Raw genomic sequence first — 21,516 nt, forward strand, 5'->3', positions numbered from 1 at the left:
GAATAGTTTGGTAATTACTTAATCTCATCAGCTGCTGATGCTGCTGCTGATGGCATTCGAGTACATGATAGCGCTATTGATTATCTGAGCATTTGGTTCCACCGTGTTCAGTTAACAATACCGTAACAATATTTAAGGAAAAAATAACAATCATTATCACCATAATTCTTGCGGGCATTTCAAGCCGTTTAAGTAGCCATATCTTCGTACTTTTACGGTAATCGTTGCCACGTACGGTGTCTAATTAAACATTATTCAGTTATTCGACTAGACCAGAATTTACTCGATGGATTTTCTTTTTATTTTCACGTATACATTGTCGGTGTTTTCACTTCAGATTTGTATGAAGCCGTTCGGGCCATTACCGGCGATTGCGGCAAAATTTCTCCATTTTCCTGCCGGATTTTTTGAACAATGCTCTTTAACCCCAATTAGCCACAATGTGCGCTAATTATTATGATTGCTCTTTATGTAGAGTTCGCGGTACGCAGAACAACAATAATCGTATTCTGTGCGAGTCTTTTGTCTACTATTCCAGTTTCATCAATTATGGCTCATCTCGGCCACCGCATGTCACTCGCCATAATTATTATTATTCGGTACATTTGTGAATAGCAAAGAAAAGTATAACTTTCACTGCCACGCCACATAATGGAGTCGCTTTCACTTGGCCGATTGTTCAAAACAATCGTCCCGTAAGTGGGCCTTTTCCGGCTCAGCAGTTTCATGTGCAGAGAATCCTTCGAAAACAGGGCCCATTTATTATATTTGCGTTTTTCCTTATTGGCCATTAAGGCCTTCTCGGTGTAGATCTAATCTCAATCTGGTATGAGTACTGTTCGTGCCAAACATAGGCAATGCTGTGAATAACAATCAAGTTCATCATTGACCAAGCGTTTTGTTTGGGGAAATAGAGAGCTCATAACGAAACTTGGTTTCTACTGTATCTTCCCTCAAAACCAACCGTAATTCTTCGAGGGAGCAACAAAAATCGTTCATTTCCCTGCAAGCTCAACAGCTAAAAATCCAGGAAATTTTAAAGGCAAAAATAAATTGTCGATATTTGACACGAAATGGCAGCGTAACGCGATAGTTACAATCAGATTTATTAATGAATATCCGCGGGGCGAAAGACACCAATCACACTGGAGTCGTGATTGGTTGGCGCTGTGGCAACTGTCGGAAGAATAGCAGGAACAGCTAAACTACGAAACCTGCAAGGAACGAATTGACATTTAAAGGTGATACCATAAAGTTCGTTTCAGCGGCTGGAATCGAAACGGCGAGTCGTGAAAAGTCGCGTTCTCTTGTGCAAGAAGATTTCGTTTCTTCTCCATCTTCAGTCGGGTGCGGATGACACCAAATGGGCGTGGTCGCATGTGCGGCCTCCCACCAGTCGGATGAAGAAGAAGAAGAAAAGGTCCAGACTGAAGAAATCCCGTTGCCCGTGATATAATCGGAAGATTAAAACGGCGAACCATATCAGAGAACCGACCGACAAAGGTCACATTAATGCCCCATTATGGCGAATTGCACTCATGCATGGCAAAATGACCGTTTGAAAAAACCTATCAATAATCATTGCAGGAAACTCTCTGGCTCAATTGAGCTGACATGGAAACATGATCGGCCGCGAAGATTTTGGAAGAATGCTGCTGCAAATGAGGAAAAACGCACTGGTTGCCAGCAGGAAATTATGGTAAATTAATGGTATGTTTAACGGTTGTTCGATGATAACCGAATTTATCGGGGCTATGATCGTTAATGTCTTCCTGGTCAAGGAGAAGACGAAATTGCGCCGTTTTTCTTCCTTTAATGGAACTTTCCATTTGGCCAGTTGCAGGCTTTTCCCAACAAATCGAGGCCAATCAGAACCTTAAATTTTCATCCGTTTGAAAGAGAAACTTTTAACTTTCTCCTTAAATCGAACTGGGTCAAGTGATACTAAGAGTGAAGTGTATTCACTTGAAAAGAACGTGGCTTTATTAATAAAGCGCTGGTAATGGAACGCTGGATTTTTTCTCTCCTGGGCCAACCAAACAAAGAATCGATCAATGAGCAGAAGCGCTACAGATTGAGCACAACATTTCCTACATAGAACAGATCAGTTTCGACGAATTCATGCCAACCAGAACTAAATCATCCGAACCGAACAGCAGAATATCGTGGAAACTAAGGCGATTTGCTTACGAAGTAAAGAGAATGGCAATTAGCCGCACTGCGTATTGTGCTATTGTTTTCTTCCTCTTCATCTTCACACCGTTTAATTGGAGAAATCGGACCTCAGCTGTATCCATTATTGACGGCGAATGACGCAAAGACGAAAGTAATTTGTTTTAACATACACTGTGGAAGTGTTTGAACTAACACAGATAAACGTACACTCGCTGCCCGATTAACATTTGCCTGATTGAATCTTTACAGAGTGAACTATTCAAAGCTGGTGCATTTTGCCTTCTATGTATGTGTGTGTGTGTGTGGAGAAAAATCTTGCTGGGTAACATATTTAACGTTGAGTACAAAGACAACCGCAGGCCGGAGAGTATTTATGTTCCCATCATAAAACACTCCCCAAGACGTTTCGCATTATACCAGAACAGCCATAAAGTTTTTTTACAGTCAAGATGGTCAGCCATCAATGGAAAAAAGTCAGCAAAACTGGGGATAATTCATCAGCCGCCTGTATAGATCTAAAAACGCGTACATTGAACTCTGTTCAATTAAACTAGTGTGTTTTTCTTTTTTCGTTTTTGATCCACAGACGAATTAGCATAAGATGAAACGTGACAATCACTAATACCTAGTTATTTATTTCGACGTGACAAGAATAATTGAAAAATATCGTTTGTTATGTGGCAGGAGGAGGTACTTTTGCGGCTAAAATTATGGCAAAAACCTTGACATTGGCTTGACATTGGAGTGGACTTGCCGAAATCGTTTAGTGGGATGTTTGATGCGTAGATACTGTCCCAAAAATGCCGGTTAGAGATCTAATAAACCAACCACACCTGAATACAACACGAAGAACTTGTTTGGAGTGGATCTTAATTAACAATACAACCGATCGATTCAGATGGTTTAAATTAGTTCGACATTCCTGACATTCTTTTAAACATTCCAAAATTGCATTTGCCATTACCAGCAGACTTTTGGGCAGTTTCGTGCAATTACGGTGCGATTTTTACCAAAACCTAGTTCAAAGGCGATTTTAGACATTACAGACATTATTTTAAACATCCCTAAATTCGAATTTTTCAGTTGGGTAATGGTTTTTGGCTTTTCTCGCTCCAGACCCTGTTCACAATCTTTAAAACATTTATTTTGCTACTAACTGTTGAATTTCCGGCAATTTTCGTGTGTGATTCTTCGATGCAAGAAATTATTTTAAACATTCCTAAATTCACTTTGAATGAAGATACAAACTTGAATCTTTCAGTTGGGTAACAATTTTTGGCTTTTTAACGTTTTTTTTGTAACAATTTTTCGCTCCAGACCCTGTTCACAATCTTTGAAAATTAAAAGAAAAACAGTTTATTTTGCGACAAACAGTTGAATTTCCGGAAATTTTCTTGTGTGATTCTTCGATGCAAGACATTATTTTAAACATTCCTAAATTCCATTTGAGACGAAGTGGAAACGTCGACCAACAGGCAAGTTTCTCGCGTTTTTGAAACATTGAATGGACCATCGAGTTTCGGTCTCCAGCATTCCAGAAAATATTTTAAACATTCCAAAATTCCATTTAAGGAAAGAAAAACACCCAGATGTTTCTTTTGCGATGAGAAGCCGAATTTCAAACAATTTTTCACACGAAAACATTATTTGAAACATTCCTAAATTGAACTTTAAGGAAGGCGAAAACTCTTTTTATGATGCGGGACATTCCTTTAAACATTCTTAAATTTGTTTTACAGACCGTAAGAACGCAGTCTGCTTGAGATGAGCAGACGATTTGTGCTAATTACAGCGCGATCTTCAATAATCTGGACACTGTCTTGAAGCATATCAAACTACTTTTTGGAAGTCCTGACAAACATTGTCAATGTCACTCGATGGAATTTCGAGAATGTTTTATGCACTTCTTTCGTGAGACAAACATTCCTAAAACGCAAAAGTTCTGGTCAACGTTCAGGCTTCCAACATTCCAGATGCTCTTTTAAACATTCTGAATTTCTATTTAAGGAAAGGAAAACATTTAGATGTTTCTTTTTTTCATAAACAACCGCCGTTCATTCACATTCACGTTCAAAAACATTATTTTTCTTCAGGTGCAAACTCCAACGTTTCAGTTGAGGTAACCCGACGCATTTTAGTCAATTTTCGCCCATTACAGTGCAACATGCATTTTCCTCATTCCGGACATTTTTTTAAACATTCTTAAATTCGATTTTAGAGAAGAAGTACGCAAATCTTTTAGTTGAGATAAAATTGTCGACATTTCGACTTCAGCTAATTACAGCATAAAGTGAATCCGCTATTTTGGGTTTTTATCATTCTAGACACTGTTTCAAGATTCCATTTGCAATAAATAGCAGAATTTCGGGCATTTTTTGTGAAAATAATTTCTAAATTCGATTTAAAAAAGGCGAAATCGCTAACTTTTTACATGCTTGAACACTTTAACTCGATTTTTATAATTCCGAATATTCTTTTAAACATTCCTAAATTCGATTTTAGAAAAGATAAACACGCGAATCTTTTAGTCGACTTTCAGATTTTTGCTAATTAGAGCTTAAAGTGCAGGCAGATATTTCCGGTTTTCATCATTCTAAACACCTGTTTCAACATTCCAAAGCTCCATTTTAGAGAAGAAAAACATGCAAAAGAGTCGAATAACAAGGAATTTTTGTTCCATTTTTCTGTGCGCCATATTCCTAAATTTGTGTTTAAAGACAGTGAAAACGCTAAACATTCCATTTGGAAAGAAAGTTTATTACGATAATCAGTCAAAATTTATCTGATTTTTACAATTGCAGTACAGTGCGTTCTTTGGTAAGATGTAAAGTGGGGCCTCAATTTTCGGTTTTCAACATTCCAGACAGTTTTTCAAACACTCCCAAATTAGACTGTCGTGAAAGGAAAAACTGAACTTTTTCAGTTAAGATAAGCAGTCGACTTTGAGGCAATTTTCTTCAACTATGGTGCCGGTTTTAGTCAAACATCCAGTAAAACCACGGTCGTCCGTGTCCAAAATTCCAGACACTCTTTAAACGTTCGATAATTGCTTTTTTAAGAACAGGAAAACCCAGTGTTTTTGCTGCGATAAGCAGTGAAACTTAAAAAAAAATTGATTTGTTCAATTTGAAGGAAATTTCCGATGTTTGTCTGTTGAGCGTTGAATGAATGCCCCAAAGTGTTGCATTTTAATCAATATGTCGATACTCTCCACGCGAGTAATGTACCGATTGAATTAAATCACATGGTTGAAGCCACGCATAGGAAATTTCAATTCCGTTAGAAACGTCTCATGAACACTTATCAAATGTGGAATTAATATCAGTTCTTAGTAGCAGGAAGCATCTGATGTGGAAACTTTCATGTTGTCGGGATGAAGGCACGCACCAGTTGAATTACGGAACTTGAAATGAAATTTGGGCGTTCGGTTCAAGTGTGCTACGGTCCTGTTGAGGAGACAGGCCGAAAAAAAACCTGGTAGAAAAGACCCGTCGCAGCGACTTCATTATGGCGCCTACACGGTGCATAATCCTGCATAAATCGAGCAACTCTTCCTGTTGGGCAGGGAAAATGCAGCCTGGCGTCGGCCAGATGGCTTCACTTCGCCATTCTTCACCGCTGTGGTCGATGGAGGCCAAATTAACCCAACGAGCTCTTCTGGCCCATTTCCTGTCCTGTTTTGAGTCTTGGTTGCTTTGCAGACTTCAATTGGAAATCACGAAACTGTCCATCTCTTCGACTTTTCCATCACGATCTTTTTAGCGCAGATAAATTGCTCCACATTCACTACAGGGTGTTTGTTCATGCATGCTGTTTTGTGGCAACTACGTTTACCTATTCCCTGTTCCACCCGGTACATGGTATGGTACATTCTTCTAACGCTCAAGCGCTCTTCGCCTTGAAATTCCCGCTATAGCCAATTGTAATTAATAATGCGAATTTTTTCCCCTTTCAAGCTTATACACTTGTTTCTTTGTTTATGTCCTTGTACCGAATGGTTTTTCTATTACAATTATAATCGTAAACAATTGCGGTTTCTTGTCTGCGTAGCGGGTCGGCCCCATGTAGATAACATTTCCTATTTCTGACGATCTCCGTTTTCCCTTTTCAGGTGCCATTTTTCATCAATTTTTCAAGCAACTTGAAAACTGGAAAAAATCAATCCGCGCCGTATTGTTCAGGTTTCAATGACCCGGCGACTTGATACATCTTTCAATGAATCAATACATAATTAATGACCGGTCTCAGATCTCTATTTGTTGCAAACGGCGATCCTTGAAATTATTTTAATCCGCAAACAACAATAGACTGAATATGGACTATGGTGGATGGAATACTAACTAATCCAGCGGTACGTTGAGGAATTTGCAATTTCAACTCCCAACAAGATCTTCATTATCAGTGGGTTTCTTCATTTCGGGAACGCGTTTAAGTGAATCTTTGGCTTTGCATGATGCTAAAGCTTCAATTGATGATTCGACATCAGTGGCCGAAGAACGCCCACAGAAAAAAGAACTAGACCGTATAAAATAGTTAAAATCAAGGTCAGTGAATACACGATCGTCGACTCTCCCATATTAATTTGCCTTTGCGGTGTAAATAAATGCATTTTTTTTCATGTTTAATTACGGAAACTAGAAAAAAACAATTTCGACGAACGAGCGTCCAGTTCTGGTAGATGAGGCTTTGAAAGGTGTGGCCATCATGTTCGAATCAAATCCGATAAATCCACAGGGACTTTTTTGCTTCGGAGACGAGAAGAAGATTTGTATATGTGCGTGTTGAGTGTCTCTCATTTTATTTGCGTTCTTTATGACTTTTTAGTTCAGTGGAATAATTAGCGGCTTAAATCCGCATACAAACGCGACAGCTTCGAATACCTACAGCAAGTCACTCTTTGGCTACAATTTCTCAATTAAATGGCTCTTGAATGAACCATTGTTGTCGGCATTGGCTGGAAAAATTGCTAGTTGAATAACAACAGTTGCTTGGGATTTATGGATTGTTTATTTGCGCTGAAAGTTTCGAATGATTGCCATCGTCCGGAATTTTTTATGAGTAAATGAAGATTTATTTGCTTGGTCCTTGTTTCGATTGTTTGATCCTAAACGGCCAGAGATGGACGTTTGATGATTTTTGCCTTTGAAAGTGGAGATTCGTTTGTATGGATTCTGGATTTCTGCAGTCCTAGTCGAGATCAGGGATTTTGGGGATTTTTTGTGAATATGAGGTGGAGCAATTTGGGTAGACAAACGTTTGAGGATGAAGGAATTTTTACTGCACTTTTAGAGATGGATAACGGGCGATTTTTGCATTAGAAAGTCCTTTATAATAATCTTGAAATTTTCAACCCCCGACCAAGACGGGACAACATTTGTGAAACTGAGAAGACAAACATTCAAACCAGAATTCATCGCTGCTAAACTGCAAAAAATACACTCCTGCTGATTATTGTCTTAGAATGAGTAGATTTAACGCAAGTAATTTTGAATTTTCGAATTCCGGTCATTATTAGAGATTTTTTTGAGAAATTTGCAAAAAATTCAATATTTACAGGTGCGAGCTGGAAACATTAACGAATATCATCGGTCAAAAATCAATTGTTTTCTGCACAACCGAAAATGATGATAAACAGCCGATTTTTTACTTAAGAAGTGAATGTTCTTTTCTAGGCAATATTTCTAAAAACGAGATGCAAACATTTGCAAATATAAACATTCAAACTTCAATTGATTAAAAAACTGTAAGAGATGAACGCCTGCTGATTCTTGTCTTGAAACGAGCAGATTCTTTTCAACTGATCCTGAAATTTTCAAATTGCGGCCATAATCAGGGATTTTTTGAGAAATTCCCAAAAATGCAATATTTGTAGATCCACATTTTTTCTGTTAAACTAAAAAAGTCAAGCTGAGTTTTGAATTTACCGCGATCATCTGGCATTTTTTTGATTAATTTTCTAAAAGGGCCCCAAAATGAGTTACAGAAATATGCAGTCACACATTCAAAAATTAACTCATTGCTGCTAAACCGCACCGGATCCAGGTTTGCTAATTCTTGCCTTAGAACGAGCAGATTCTGCGCAACTAATTCTACAATTTTGAAATTCCGTCCATCAGCGGGAATTTTTTGAGAAAATTGCATAAAACTCAATATTTGCAGATGTTAGTTGGAAACATTCGCGAAGACGATTGGTCAAAAATAAATTTCGACCTGCTTAACTGAAATAGCCGATTTTTGCCATGGAAAGTGAAGATTTTTTGCTAGTGGTGAAGTTTTCAATTTAGTGCCGTCATCGAAGATTTTCTGATAAATTTACAAAAAAGGCGAAATTTCAAAAAACCAGTTGTATAAATTTACTAAGACAAACGTTCAAACTTCAATTCACTGCTGGTTAGTTATAAGACATGCACGCCTGTTGTTTCTTGCCCTAGAACGAGTAGATTCTACGCAATTAACCGTGAAGTTTTCTAATTCAGGCCATCATCAGGATTTTTTTGAGAAAAAAGAAAGAAAAAAATCAATCAGACAATCGTTTAAAATCATTATTATTTGGTAAACGGAAAAAGATGAGCAATTGTCGACTTCTTCCTTCGGAAGAGAAGATTCTTCTCTACCAATCGCAAAATTTTCAATTTGCGGCCATCATCAGGCATTTTTTGATAATTTTTCAAGTTGAAAATTTGCGAAAGCAAACCTTCAAACATCGATTCATTGCTGCTAAGCTGCAGGAGATGCAGACCTGTTGATTGTTCGCTTAGAAAGAACCTAATCTTCACTACTAACCCTGCAATTTTCAATTCCCAGCAATCATCAAGGATTTTTTAATTTTTTTACAAATCTAGCGGTTTTTCTTAATCTGACGTGGGGACTCATCCAATATAGGAATTAAGCAAACCTTGTACTGGCACTGGCGTTGAAAATTTCGATCTCAGTTCATCATCAGATATTTAAGGGGGAAAATTCGTGTCCCAAACACACAAAAATCCGATTTTCAGTGCTGACCCGAAAAAAAAATAGCTGATAAAGCGGCCCTGTTTTCTTACATTGTTGGCTCAATGTTCCAAACCGAGGAAGAGAATTGCAGTTATGATAATATCGGCCGTTTATGCGTCCCACTCGTTTTATTGTCAAGACTGCATATTCCTCATCCATGTCACTCAATCCGCTTGTATGCAAATAGCTAGGGTAGGGCCCAGATGCAGTTAAACCCATTAAGTCCCATAGAATCCGGCAGACAGTTTGTGGAACCAACCCATCATGCAGAACTAAAACTAATGGACTTTTCACGTTTCGGCCCAGATCGCGCCAGCCTCCGAAGTAAAAGTAAAAAGCGTTACTTATATGCTAATTCGATTTCGATTTGATATCTGGCCGGCCCGCTACCAGATGATACATCTGTTAGAACAAAGCGCTTTTAATCGATTCGAAAATCACGATTTGATTCGAAACAACATTAACTTTCCATTTGTCGTCAGCCCATGCAACAGCCATTTGTTTCTTGCTCGTTGCGTTGACCCAGTTGAGCGTTGATCCTCTTTATGCGGAAACGTTAATCACCGATGATTCTTCCGTAAAGGTGGCCATACATTCGCAGGCTGAGACCAAGAACTAAGGAAAACTTCCACACCGATTCAGCTGGGTGAAGTTTGGAAGCTTCTGAAAACTCAGTGAGTGGTTGGAGGGGCTTGAGTCAAATTTTCAGGGTTTGTCACCACTTGGCTTCAGTGGCAGAGTTTTTAGTTTATCGTACATTATTGTATGGTCGCCTTTTGGCTGAAGACGGAAGATCTGGCTTATTGTTTGTATAGGCGTTGCGCGGTTAATTTAGAATAGAAAAGAGAAAGTGCTTTAAGCTAGCACAGAATAAGTGAGGTTGCACTTTTATTTGTTGTTGCATGGCATGTTCCACTTAGAGTGCATCGAGGAAGAACGGGAATGATTCATTGTTTCGGTTCTTTCTTTGGAGCTGGACGGATTTCAGCTAAATCTTCTAAAGTTGCAAAATCGAATCGAATCGAGTAGCTGATTAAGCACTCAATTGCTTCGAAAGTCTTCCTGATTCTGGTGCCACGTATAAACGGCATTAGTGGCATCAGCTTTATAATATAATTAATAATTCCCGGTTTGGAATCACACTGATTTATCGGTCACGATCGAGGATTTATCGAGATCAGTCCCTAATACTGCGGCGTTATTGAAAAGTGAAAAAATGTCCAAACGCATTGGCGTACAGTCGTAGACATTCGATCGCTGGATTCCATCTCCTACAGCCGAGAAGCTGAAGCTTCAGCGCACGCCATTGGAGATGGGTTTTCCATTAAAAAAAAATGGCTTAAGATAGTTGTTGTTCGGTAAATTGGACGGGTTAAAGGCCATCTCGATATTACCGGATAATTCCGCTAAGTGGATTTATTGTACAGTGTCATACCGTATAATAAATTGTTCGGTCGTATGATTGCTTTCATGATTTATTTGAATGAGTATCTGTGGCTGCGATCCAAAATCCATGTTTCGACCAGATAAAGAGTCTCTCTTTGCTTTATTCAATCAGACACTGATGAGGATCAGACGTCGAAATGTGGACAACCGCACTCGAAAGAGGAAGGTTCGGTTTCTTCCGGTGCAGATTTGGTTATATTCGACCAAGTGGTTGATTAATAATTTTTTTTAGCTTGGTACTCTTTTGTGCGGTTTTTCGTTTCGGTATCATGTTCTTTTGAAACTTGTGTCAAGAACCAATTAAGACGCCGGGATGTGAACCTGAGAAATTGAGAGAAGAAGCTTCCATTGACTCGTGGTTGAAATTTGATTCCATTCGAGCAAGTGGTTACTTATTAATTATTCTGGTTTCCTGTTCATGCTCTTTAAGTGCTCCTCTCTTAAGAACTATTTCAGAATACCAATTTTGATCTTCAGAAATTGAGAGAGAAAACTTCATTTTACATGACAGAGATTTCGGATTTGTTTTGGGCGGTTTTTGCATTCACACTCTCACAGTGATCGATAGGGAGAGCCTTATTTTACATCAGATGAGAATTTGGTTCTATTCGCGCACATGCTTCCTTCATAATCATTTTTTGAAATTTGGGAAATTGGGATTTTTTTATATCATGCTTCTCTATTCCTCGTATCTAAGGAAGCATTTGCGACTTTTAAATGCGGATACCAGCAGTCGATGCAGAAAAGATTACTATACATGAATAGTGAACTTGGTTCCATTTCAGCTGGTGGCTCTCCCATAATTAATTTTTGAAGTTTGTAATTATTGTGCGTGGTTTTTGGATTTTGCATCATACAGTTCTAATGCTCGTCTCTACAGAAATATTTGACACTCCCAAACGCAGATCAGAGCAATCGTTTGCGAACGGTTCATTTTACATGGATTGTGAATTGGGTTCCATAGAAGCAAGTGGTTCCTTCACAATAATTGTTAATTATCACAAATAATTTTTGCAATTTTGATATATTTGGGCGGCTTTTTGAATTCGCATCACGCGCTTTTAAAGCACGGATCTGAAGAACCATTTGAGAGTTTCAAATCTGTACCCCACCGGCTCATCAAGAAAGCTTCAGCTTACATTAGACGCAAATCGGGTTCCAGTTGCCCAAATAGTTCCTTCAGAATTAATTTTTCAAGCTTGAATTTTTTTGCGCAATTTTTTGTTTCTCGTACATACTTTTCTATGGCTTATTTCTGAAGCACCGTTATAGGATTCAAAATGGAGACATCCGCCGTCGGTCGCGAAAGGTTGGGGGTTTATGAGAGAGGTGAATTTGGTTGCATTCAAGCTAGTGGTTCCTTCATAAAAAAGTTTGAAGTTTGTTTTTTTTTGGGTCAATTTTTCGTTTTAGCATTTTGATCTTCTAATGCTTGTGACCAAAGAATCATTATGTGATTTCAAATGTAGACACCAGCAATCGATAGAGGAAGGTAGAGCTTACGCGAGAGCTAAATTTGGTTCCATTCGAGTGAGTGGTTCCTTCATAATTAATTTTGGAAGTTTGGAATTTTGTTGCGGAATTTTTCGTTTTTGCATCATGTTCTTCTACTGCTTGTCTCTTAAGAACTATTGGAGACTGCCAAATGTTGATAACATATATCGACAGCGGAGGCTTCAAGTTACATTATAGGTGAATTGGGTTCCATTCGAGCAAGTGGTTCCTGCATAATTAATTTTGAAAGTTTCGAATATTTGGCGCGGCTTTTCGTTTTTGTATGATGTTATTTTACTGCTTGTCTCAAGCCGTAAAACCATTTGAGACTGCGAAATGTGGACAACAGAAATCGACAGAGGAGGCTTCAAGTTGCATGATGTGTGAATTGGGTTCCATTCAAGCGAGTGGTTCCTTCATAATTAATTTTGGAAGTTTGGAATTTTATTGCGAGATTTTTAATTTTTACATCACGTTCTTCTACTGCTTGTCTCTTAAGAAATAGTCGAGACTGCCAAATGTGGACAACAGAAATCGGCAGAGGAGGCTTCAATCATTATCGGTGAATTGGGTTGCATTCGAGCGAGTGGTTCCTTCATAATTAATTTTGGAAATTTGCAATTTTTTTATTTTTTTGTAAATTTCAGCTTTGTTGAAGCTGTGTTCCCACACACACTAACACTTCGAGCAGCACACTTTCAGACAAAATATGCTATAAATACTTTCGTACATTGTTATTTGCATTTGCATTAAAATTGTGAAATTTTGATAATTTTTTCCCCGTGGGTTAAACGTACCGAAGACCGTGACTGTTTCTTGCATGTTACAAGGAGCTTTTCGCTGTCAACTTCCACGCTCTAATTCGGATCCAAGACAAATTTCGATGCCGCAAAAATATCGCAGAATTCACAGAACAATAAATTGCTGTTTCCCATTAATCAACGTTTCTAATGTTTGATGTTTGGTTGTTTTACAGTTCATACGCCGAGCCCGCCGCCTCGGCCCTGGATTCCCTTAGCCAGGCCCAGTTCAAACCGGCCAGCCTGTAAGTAGTTTCTGTGCTGAATTTCCCGAGGAAACTTGATTTTTCCTTCAGGTATTTTCACTGTGATGTGCTACAACGTTCTTTGTGATAAATATGCCACCCGTCAGATGTACACGTACTGTCCGAGTTGGGCCCTGAACTGGGACTATCGGAAAAAGGGCATAATGGATGAAATCCAGCACTATGCAGCCGACATTATTAATCTACAAGAAGTGGAAATGGAACAGTTTTACAATTTCTTTATGCCCCAGCTCAAGGTGAATTAATTACGAAAAACTCCCGAAAGGATGGTTTCCAATCGTGTTTTTTTTCATTGTTTTTAGGCCCATGGCTACTACGGAATCTATTCGCCTAAGTCGCGGGCAAAGCACATGGCCGAATCCGAACGGAAGTTCGTGGATGGTTGTGCGATTTTTTTCAGGACATCCAAGTGCGTTGGTTTGCCTGTTTTGGCCGCGGATTTTCGCCTAATCTTGTTTGTTTGCAGGTTTACTTTAGTTAAGGAACACTTGGTCGAATTTAATCAACTTGCCATGGCCAATGCTGATGGTTTGGAACACATGCTGAACAGGGTGATGCCTAAGGACAATATTGGTCTGGCGGCTCTTCTGCAGACCACTGCCAATGCATGGGAAAATGGTAAGTGCGAAGAGTGAAAAAGCATTTGTGTCCAGGATTTAAGCGCTTGGAAAAGATCAGGTTTATGTGCGATTTGAGTAAAATATTCAGACTTTTCGTCTGCTAGCATCTTTAACAGGATGTGCGAATTTCAAGTTCTTACCAGCTCTGGATTGGCAGTGAGCGATTTTTAAGGACCGCGCAGTTGAACGAAAACGCCTAGTTTTGCCGCCACCTTTAAACAGGTGTAACAAATCAGGATTTTTTGGGATTTGCGTGAAATTTTCAGAGTTTTTGGTCTGCAAGTGTCCTGTACAGGGCGGGCAAATTTTAATTTTCTACCATCTCTGGATTGGGGGTGAGCGATTTTTAAAGAAGGGCGCGCAGTTGACTGGAAACGCCTTTTTTGTCCCCACCTTTATAGAGATGTGTAACCAATCAGGATTTTTTGGGATTTGCAAGAAGTTTTGAGAGTTTTGGTCTGCAAATGTCCTGTACAGGGCGTGCAAATTTCAATTGTCTACCAGCTCTGGATTGGGAGTGAGCGATTTTTAAAGAAGAGCGCACAGTTGAACGGAAACGTCTAGTTTTGCCGCCACCCTTAAACAGGTGTAACAAATCAGGATTTTTTGGGATTTGCGTGAAATTTTCAGAGTTTTTGTCTGCAAGTGTCCTGTACAGGGTGTGCAAATTTCAATTTTCTACCATCCCTGGATTTAGAGTGAGCGATTTTTAAAGACCGCGCAGTTGAACGTAAACGCCTAGTTTTGCCGCCACCTTTAAACAGGCGTAACAAATCAGGATTTTTTGGGATTTGCACAACATTTTAAGAGTTTTGGTCTGCAACTGTCCTGTACAGGGCGCGCAAATTTTTTACGGTGAAAATAAAAATGGCTGTTTAATGCTTGTATTAACTGAAGAAACTGTTCGTGTTGCAGCTCCTCCGGATGCGCCATTCGCATGCCAACCAGTTTTGGTTTGTACTGCACATCTACATTGGGATCCAGAATATTGCGACGTGAAACTGATCCAGACCATGATGTTAAGCAACGAACTGAAGAGCATATTAGAGGAATCGGTACAGACCTTGCGAGCAAACAATGTGAATATAACGGATCCAAGCAACATCCAGTTGGTGAGTTTGTGCTTTGTCACTGGCAGTGCAACGGTTACATGAAACGCCATTTTTTCCAGGTGTTATGTGGCGATTTCAATTCGTTGCCCGATTCTGGAGTAATCGAGTTCCTTGGTACGGGCAAAGTGTCGCAAGACCATCAAGACTTCAAGGCGTTTAGCTACAAGGCCTGCTTGGAGAAGGTTCTTAGCTGTGATAAACCGAATGAATTTACGCATTCCTTCAAACTGGCATCGGCTTACAATGATGAGATAATGCCGTTTACCAATTACACGTAAGTATGAATGGTTTTACTGGGGATTTGCGGGAGTTTTAACTGTGCGTGGCAGATTTGATTTCAAAGGCATCATCGACTACATTTTCTACGCAAAGAACACCATGACTCCGCTAGGTTTGCTCGGTCCGATCTCTCAGGACTGGATCTCACAGAACAAGGTGATTGGCTGTCCGCATCCGCACGTCTATTCGGATCACTTCCCGCTATTGGTCGAGTTGGAAATGGTTCCAACGATATCTGGCCCAATGAATGGCATTATCAGGTATACGGGTAATAGCTTGTGTCTTGGCCTTCTTGGAAAGTGTTTGTTATGAATTATAATCAGCTTTATTTATAATGCAACGTGTTCGCGGGGATTAAATAGTTCATAACTCGCAATTCAAGCGGATCTAAGTCAGGATTTTTGAGTGCTTTTAGCGGCAACATCGGCTGATAGACCTTTACGTGTTTATAGGTAGCAATTGGCGGAGGTTTACTAAGCGGACGTAACCATTGTCGCCTTCTCATCGCTGTACCTGTTGGACGAGACTGGTCACACGCCATCAGACCGAACTGTTTTCATCCTTTACCACCTAGTAATCCTTCGCGGTGTACATTTTGGCTGTACAAAACAATTAAAAATGTATCGCAATTTCATTGTAAATAAATTGGTACCTGACGGCCTCACAAGCAAATCAAAACACCCACCTTGTAGCAGGGTGGGTTGGTCGCATGGGAATGGTGCATATCCGGGAAACACGCACACAGACCATGTTCGCTGTATTGAACTGTTGAGGTTTCTGTGATTTGTATTCAGTTTATATTTGTTTGTTTTAGAGTAGAGCCTAAGATAGACGAAGCTGCTAAACTGGCGGAATGTTGGGGTGGATATTTAAATCGCTGATCGAATCCAAGCCAAGCGCGACACCAACACGCACATGCTCAAAGGTAAATGCAGAATGCCGTGGTCTTTTGCGTTGTTGCTTAAGACACAAAGGAACTATCAGTTGGTTAATTGAAAATTTCCTATTTATTTTGCTCAGTTGTTTCTGGCGTAAAACCTTTTACGTTCAAGTCTGGACATCCAGCCAAATCCACACTTTCGTGTTGCTCAAGCTTGCCCCTGAGGATCGCAATCTAATTAACGAGTTTTGGGAATTCGGTATGATTTTGAGCTGCTTTTTCAGAATTCATATTTAAATGTTGGGTAGTTTTTTTTTATGCTTTTTTAAACGTTGTCTTTGAATAACTATTCGAGTCTTCTGTTTAGTTAAGTTGTGAATTTGGTTCCATTCGAGCACGTGGTTCATTCAGAATTAAATTGTATCTTCTAATGCGCGTCCCTAAAGAACCGTTTGAGACTTAAAAACACGGATATCAGCAGTCGATGCAAGCAGGTTCCGCTTACACCAGATGTGAGATTGGTTCCATTCGATATAGTGATTGCGTCAAAATTAATTTTTTAAATTTGGATTATGTATTGTTTTTTTTTCAGTTTGCATCGCGCTTTTTAGAAGGTCGTTTCTAAAAAAATATGTTTGTACACGTAAACATCAGCAATCGATAGAGTTAAATTGGCAAGTGAATTCAGTTCCATTTGAGCAAATGGTTTCTGCAAAGTTTGACATTTTCTTGGACGGTTTTCTCTATTCGCGCCACGCTCTTGTAAATCTCGGTTCTAAAAAAAATTAAGTTTTAGAGTGATCATCAGCAATGGATACGGCAAACTTCAGTTGATTTGTAAGGTGAACTTGGTTGCTTCTGCTAGTGGTTCTTTCATAATTACTTTTTGAAGTTTTGATTTTTTTACATTTGCAAGAACCGTTTAAGACTTAAAAGCACGGATAACAGCAATCGATGCAGGAAGCTTCAGTTATGGGTTCTTGAAAAAATCAACGTTAGGAATTTCTTTCTTCTAAAGCTCGTCTCTAAAATATTTTTCCAGACCTACGAAAGTGAACATCAGCAATCGATATGGGCAACTTCAGATGATTTGCGAAGTGAACTTGGTTGGGTTTGAGCAAGTGGTGCTTTCATAATTGATTTCTGAAGTTTAATTTTTTTTGGGCGGTTTTTTGTATTTGCACCACGCTCTTCTACAGTTTGTCTCTAAATAACCACCCGACACTTAAAAAGGCACACATCAGCAAACGATACTTGAGCTTAACTTAACTTCTAGCACGTGGGTCTTTTAAAATTAGTTTTAGAAGTTTGGAATTTTTTTGCCCGATTTTTCCTTTCTGCATTATGCTCTTCTAATGGTTCTAATCGTAAAGGAACCGTCGTCGCTAAAAATGTCTTTGATATGTGAAAATGTGAGCATCAACAATCGATACAAAAAGCTTCATTTGGGTACGAAGTAAGTTTGGTTCCATTTGAGCTAGCTAGTGGTTCGTTTCATAATTGATTTTTGAAGTTTTCTGGGCATTTTCTTGTACTTTCCAAAACTTTATTTTGCTCCTCTGAACCAACAACCTTCGATATCGTAGTTCATCAATTAGCAGTAGATAAACCGAGCTTGAGTTTATTGAGTTTTGGGCAAAACTGACTAAAAGAGCTCAGAGTTCCGAGAAAACCGCCTTTAAACATCCGCCTTGGACGTTTTGTCTGCCGCTGTTTACAACAAATGTTTCGCAACTATTTGGCCTTGTTTCCAATGTAGAACCCGCATCATTTTCCGCAAATCACCGAATTGCTTGTAATTTGTACTATTGACAATATTGTTGCCCATTTATCGTGACCTGGCACTGCTTAAACAGCCACCATCATGGCAATAGAAGATTCTGGATGTGAATGCCGAACGTTTCCTAACTGTAATTGACTTTAGTTTATTGAGTTTAGTGATAATTTGTGATTAGAAAGGCCATTTCTAAGCAGCGTGCGTGCGTGCACACAAAGACAGTCCTTTTTAATTCTGGTCATTTAGGCATAAAGTATTTTTACACCTAACGCTATCGATAATTATTTTTGTACTGATTAGTCGTTTCGGTTCGAGCGGCCAATGGAAAAGCCATCGTCAATAGTGGTGGTTTCTCCATGGTCACGCCAGTGCAATACTGTCAGATCGTATGGTATGGAAGGTTGACTATAAATACTACCACTGTGTCTGTAAACAGTTCAACATCTCGTGGTGGATTGCAGTTAGATTAGTTTCAGTTGCATAAATGAAGGAAATTTCGATTTTTCATGTCAGAAATTTCACAACCCGCCCGCTATTTGATTGATTATTTAGGAATCAACTGTGATACTGTGATATGTATTTGTTGTTAGTATTTATATTAAGGTTGTTTACTTTTTACCGATTAATTTGTAATTTTGGAAAAGAGCACGCGAGTGTTTTATTGTACAATTTTTGCAAGTTTCTGATATAAAAAATCGGAATGCAGGCAGGCCTACAGCTAAACCTCCTCTGCTTTTCAGTGTTTATGAGATTTAGGTGTGTTTCCTCCTTTTCCCGTTAGGTACTTAAATTTTTTAGGAAATCGTTAATATATGTAATTGTCAGAATGTCGGCATTTATCGATCTCAGAGCGCCTGCAGCCAAGGCTGGAGGCGCCCTGGATACGTCTGAAATGTATACTGAAGAGTCAACAGATATATAGCGGATTTACAATAAGGCAAAGTTTCTAGTAGATTTAGTTGATTGACTGTTATGGCCCCGAGACTCATTTTTTTTTCGCGTTCTCACGCAACTCGTTTCAATTCAATTGCATATCTTCTGATCTCAAACTTTGTCTTATATATAGGTGTTTATTGTTCAGTAGCGCTTGTGGTATCAGACAATGGTTTCAATGAGGTTTAAGTTAATTATTAGATCTTTGTGTATAGTTAATAAAGTGAACTTGGACCATGTAGTTGCCAGTTGGTTTTTCATTTATTCCTCTGCACCGACTAGACGGTTTCCGCCAGCCAAACGCTTTGCATGCAGCGCCTGCTGCTCTCCTGCTGCCAGCGTATCCCATATGAGTCCCACAATCGTCGCCGATTGACGGCCGACCGAACTTTTTAAAGTCCAAATGAGATCCTGCAGTTTGTTGCTTGCAGCAGTTTGCGTTTAATTAATAAGACAAAGACGTTCTTCGACTCCTTGTCCCCCCATTTAACCAACAACCTTGTCCTGTTTCTACCGTCCTGATACTCGGGTGACATGCAAGTAACCACATTGTTGGTAATAATTCACGTTTTAATAACAATAATAATATTATAATAAATTCAGGGCTGGGGAGCGCGCTCGCGATTAATTTCCCCATCAATTAACTGTTGTTTACTGCTCCCCATTCCTGCGCTCCTGCCCCCGGTTGGAGTCTATTAAATCCGCCTTATTCCATCATCCATGTGTACTTGGGACTTACTAAAACTTACCTTAGTAGTGTGGTGTGTACAAGCAGGCAGGCGCAAGGAACGGAGTTTGTGGTTAACGAATGCTTTCTCCTGCCTTTGCTTGCAGGTTCTGCGCTCCTGATCCTGCTGGGGAGGCTTCAGATGGCGATTTCGTCTAGAAACAGCAGCTTGGCGCCACTGCCAAAGTCTCTTCTCCAATTTTGTGGCAAACTGAACACATCGAAGCCGAAATCCCTGCAACAAGAGAAATTTGGAATTTTTCCAGAAAATTCGTACCGGCTTATGCTGGGCTGCTGGCTGGCAGAGAGTTGGGCGGACGGAATGCAATGGCCAGCAGCCAGCCAGCAGGAATGTCGAATAGAATTCGAAATATGAAAAATACGCGGTTAGTAAGAGTTTTTGGCAGTCTGCAGGCCCGGCGAGCAGAAGCAGCAGGAGTGAGAAGGCGCGGCGAGCGCAAGGCAAACCCGCACTGCTTTTGCCGATGGTTTAACGAGAATCAGCAATAGCACGAAATTCGCGAAAAATCAGAAAAAAATGGCACGTGAGGGAGAGCGGACTGTGCTACAATTATAGAGGCAATTTGGTTCCTTCCCTGTGACGCAATTGGTTCCTTCCTCTTTTTAATCTGGGCTGGTTTGCCAGAAATACACTTTTGAAGCTGCTTGCAAACGCCAGATGGATATCAGTTTGTAAGGGCAAGCGCACCTGAATGGACAAAAATCCGTCAAAAATCAGGAAAAAATGGCAATAGCGAAAATGTTTTGCGGCAATCATAAAGGAACGTTTCCTCTTTCCATTGGCGTATCAGGCGCGTTTGTATCGAGGCTGGTTTGTGAGAAATACATTTTTAAAAGTCTGCTTGCAACGCTAGATCCTATCGGTTTGAAAGGGCATGTGCACCTGAATGGACAAAAATTCGTCAAAAACCAGGAAAAACTGGCAATAGAGCCAATTAGAGCAATCATAAAGGAACGTTTCTTCTTTCCATTGGCGTAACACGCGCTGTTGTTTCGAGGCTGGTCTGTGAGTCATAAATTTTTAAAAGTCTGTTTGCAAACGCCAAATCTTATCGGTTTGAAAGGGCACCTGAAAATCGTAAACAATCTGGAAAAACTAGCAATATAGTGAATTTTCGGCCCATAATACAGGAAAGTTCGGGCTTTCCATTGGCGTGTCAAGCGCTCTTTCACCTGGGCTGGTTGGCAAGAAACACATTTTTGAAAGTCTGGCAGCAACCGCCAAATGAAACATCGGTTTGTCAGTGCAAGTTCGCCTGAATGGATAAAAAATCGTCAAAAATCAGGAAAAACCGGAATTAGCCTCAATTTTGCGACTTAACTAAAGGAAAGATCACTCTTTCCATTGGCGTAACATGCGTATCTGCGTTAGTTTGCAAAAAATATTTTTGAAAAATCGGTTTGTCAACCAGAAGTCGGCACGGAACATCATTGTGCAAATTACCGGGCACCTTACTGTGTAAAAATCGATAAACAATCAGGAAATCCAGGCGTGACAAACAACTCTTCATCAATAATAGAGGAAAATAGCACTATCTCCAGTGGTATGCCGTACCTTTTATTGCATATTCAAACTATTCGCACAATTCCCTATTCGATATAAATGTTCTATAAGTATTTTCAACTGTTTTTGAGATAATAACCAATATTGATTGAACTTTGGCCACCCCGTTTTTGCATCTAATTTGAAATTTAGAGCAAAATATTATATACAAAAGTTATAGATATTAACGTCTAGATTATTTTAAGATAATACAAATTGATACAGAGTGTCTGAAATTCAATTTAAAAAAAGATAAGTTTGGTCTGCCACTTGAATTTGAGACACCCTGTATCAATCTTAAAATAGACTGGCCGTTAGTATCTACAACTTCCGTATTTAACATTTTTCTCTAAACTTCAAATTAGATGCAAAAACGGAGTGGCCAAAGTGAACTTTTTCATTTTGATTGAAATCGATACCCTGTACATTCATTCTGGAAAAAATCACAAC

At 39.4% G+C, this 21,516-nt stretch overlaps 1 protein-coding gene across 4 annotated transcripts in view; it reads left to right on the top strand.

Annotated features, from left to right (window-relative positions):
* Positions 1–19,016, top strand: part of LOC109535848 (CCR4-NOT transcription complex subunit 6-like) — a 48,173-nt gene extending 29,157 nt beyond the window's left edge. For 3 of the 4 annotated variants that reach the window (XM_048660555.1, XM_019901862.2, XM_048660560.1), the window contains 8 exons: positions 13,085–13,153; positions 13,205–13,410; positions 13,477–13,583; positions 13,641–13,792; positions 14,710–14,906; positions 14,966–15,180; positions 15,236–15,453; positions 15,638–19,016. In XM_048660555.1, the coding sequence (XP_048516512.1) occupies positions 13,085–13,153; positions 13,205–13,410; positions 13,477–13,583; positions 13,641–13,792; positions 14,710–14,906; positions 14,966–15,180; positions 15,236–15,453; positions 15,638–15,672 (1,199 nt within the window). In that variant the 3' untranslated portion in view covers positions 15,673–19,016. The remainder of the gene's footprint in view (positions 1–13,084; positions 13,154–13,204; positions 13,411–13,476; positions 13,584–13,640; positions 13,793–14,709; positions 14,907–14,965; positions 15,181–15,235; positions 15,454–15,637) is intronic. The other variant, XM_048660569.1, reaches the window with a different exon arrangement.
* The last annotated feature ends 2,500 nt before the right edge of the window (positions 19,017–21,516 follow it).

Source organism: Dendroctonus ponderosae, unplaced genomic scaffold, assembly GCF_020466585.1.
Source record: "Dendroctonus ponderosae isolate FM_Combo_2020 unplaced genomic scaffold, Dpon_F_20191213v2 Dpon_F_20191213_1, whole genome shotgun sequence".
Classification (NCBI taxonomy): Eukaryota; Metazoa; Arthropoda; class Insecta; order Coleoptera; family Curculionidae; genus Dendroctonus; species Dendroctonus ponderosae.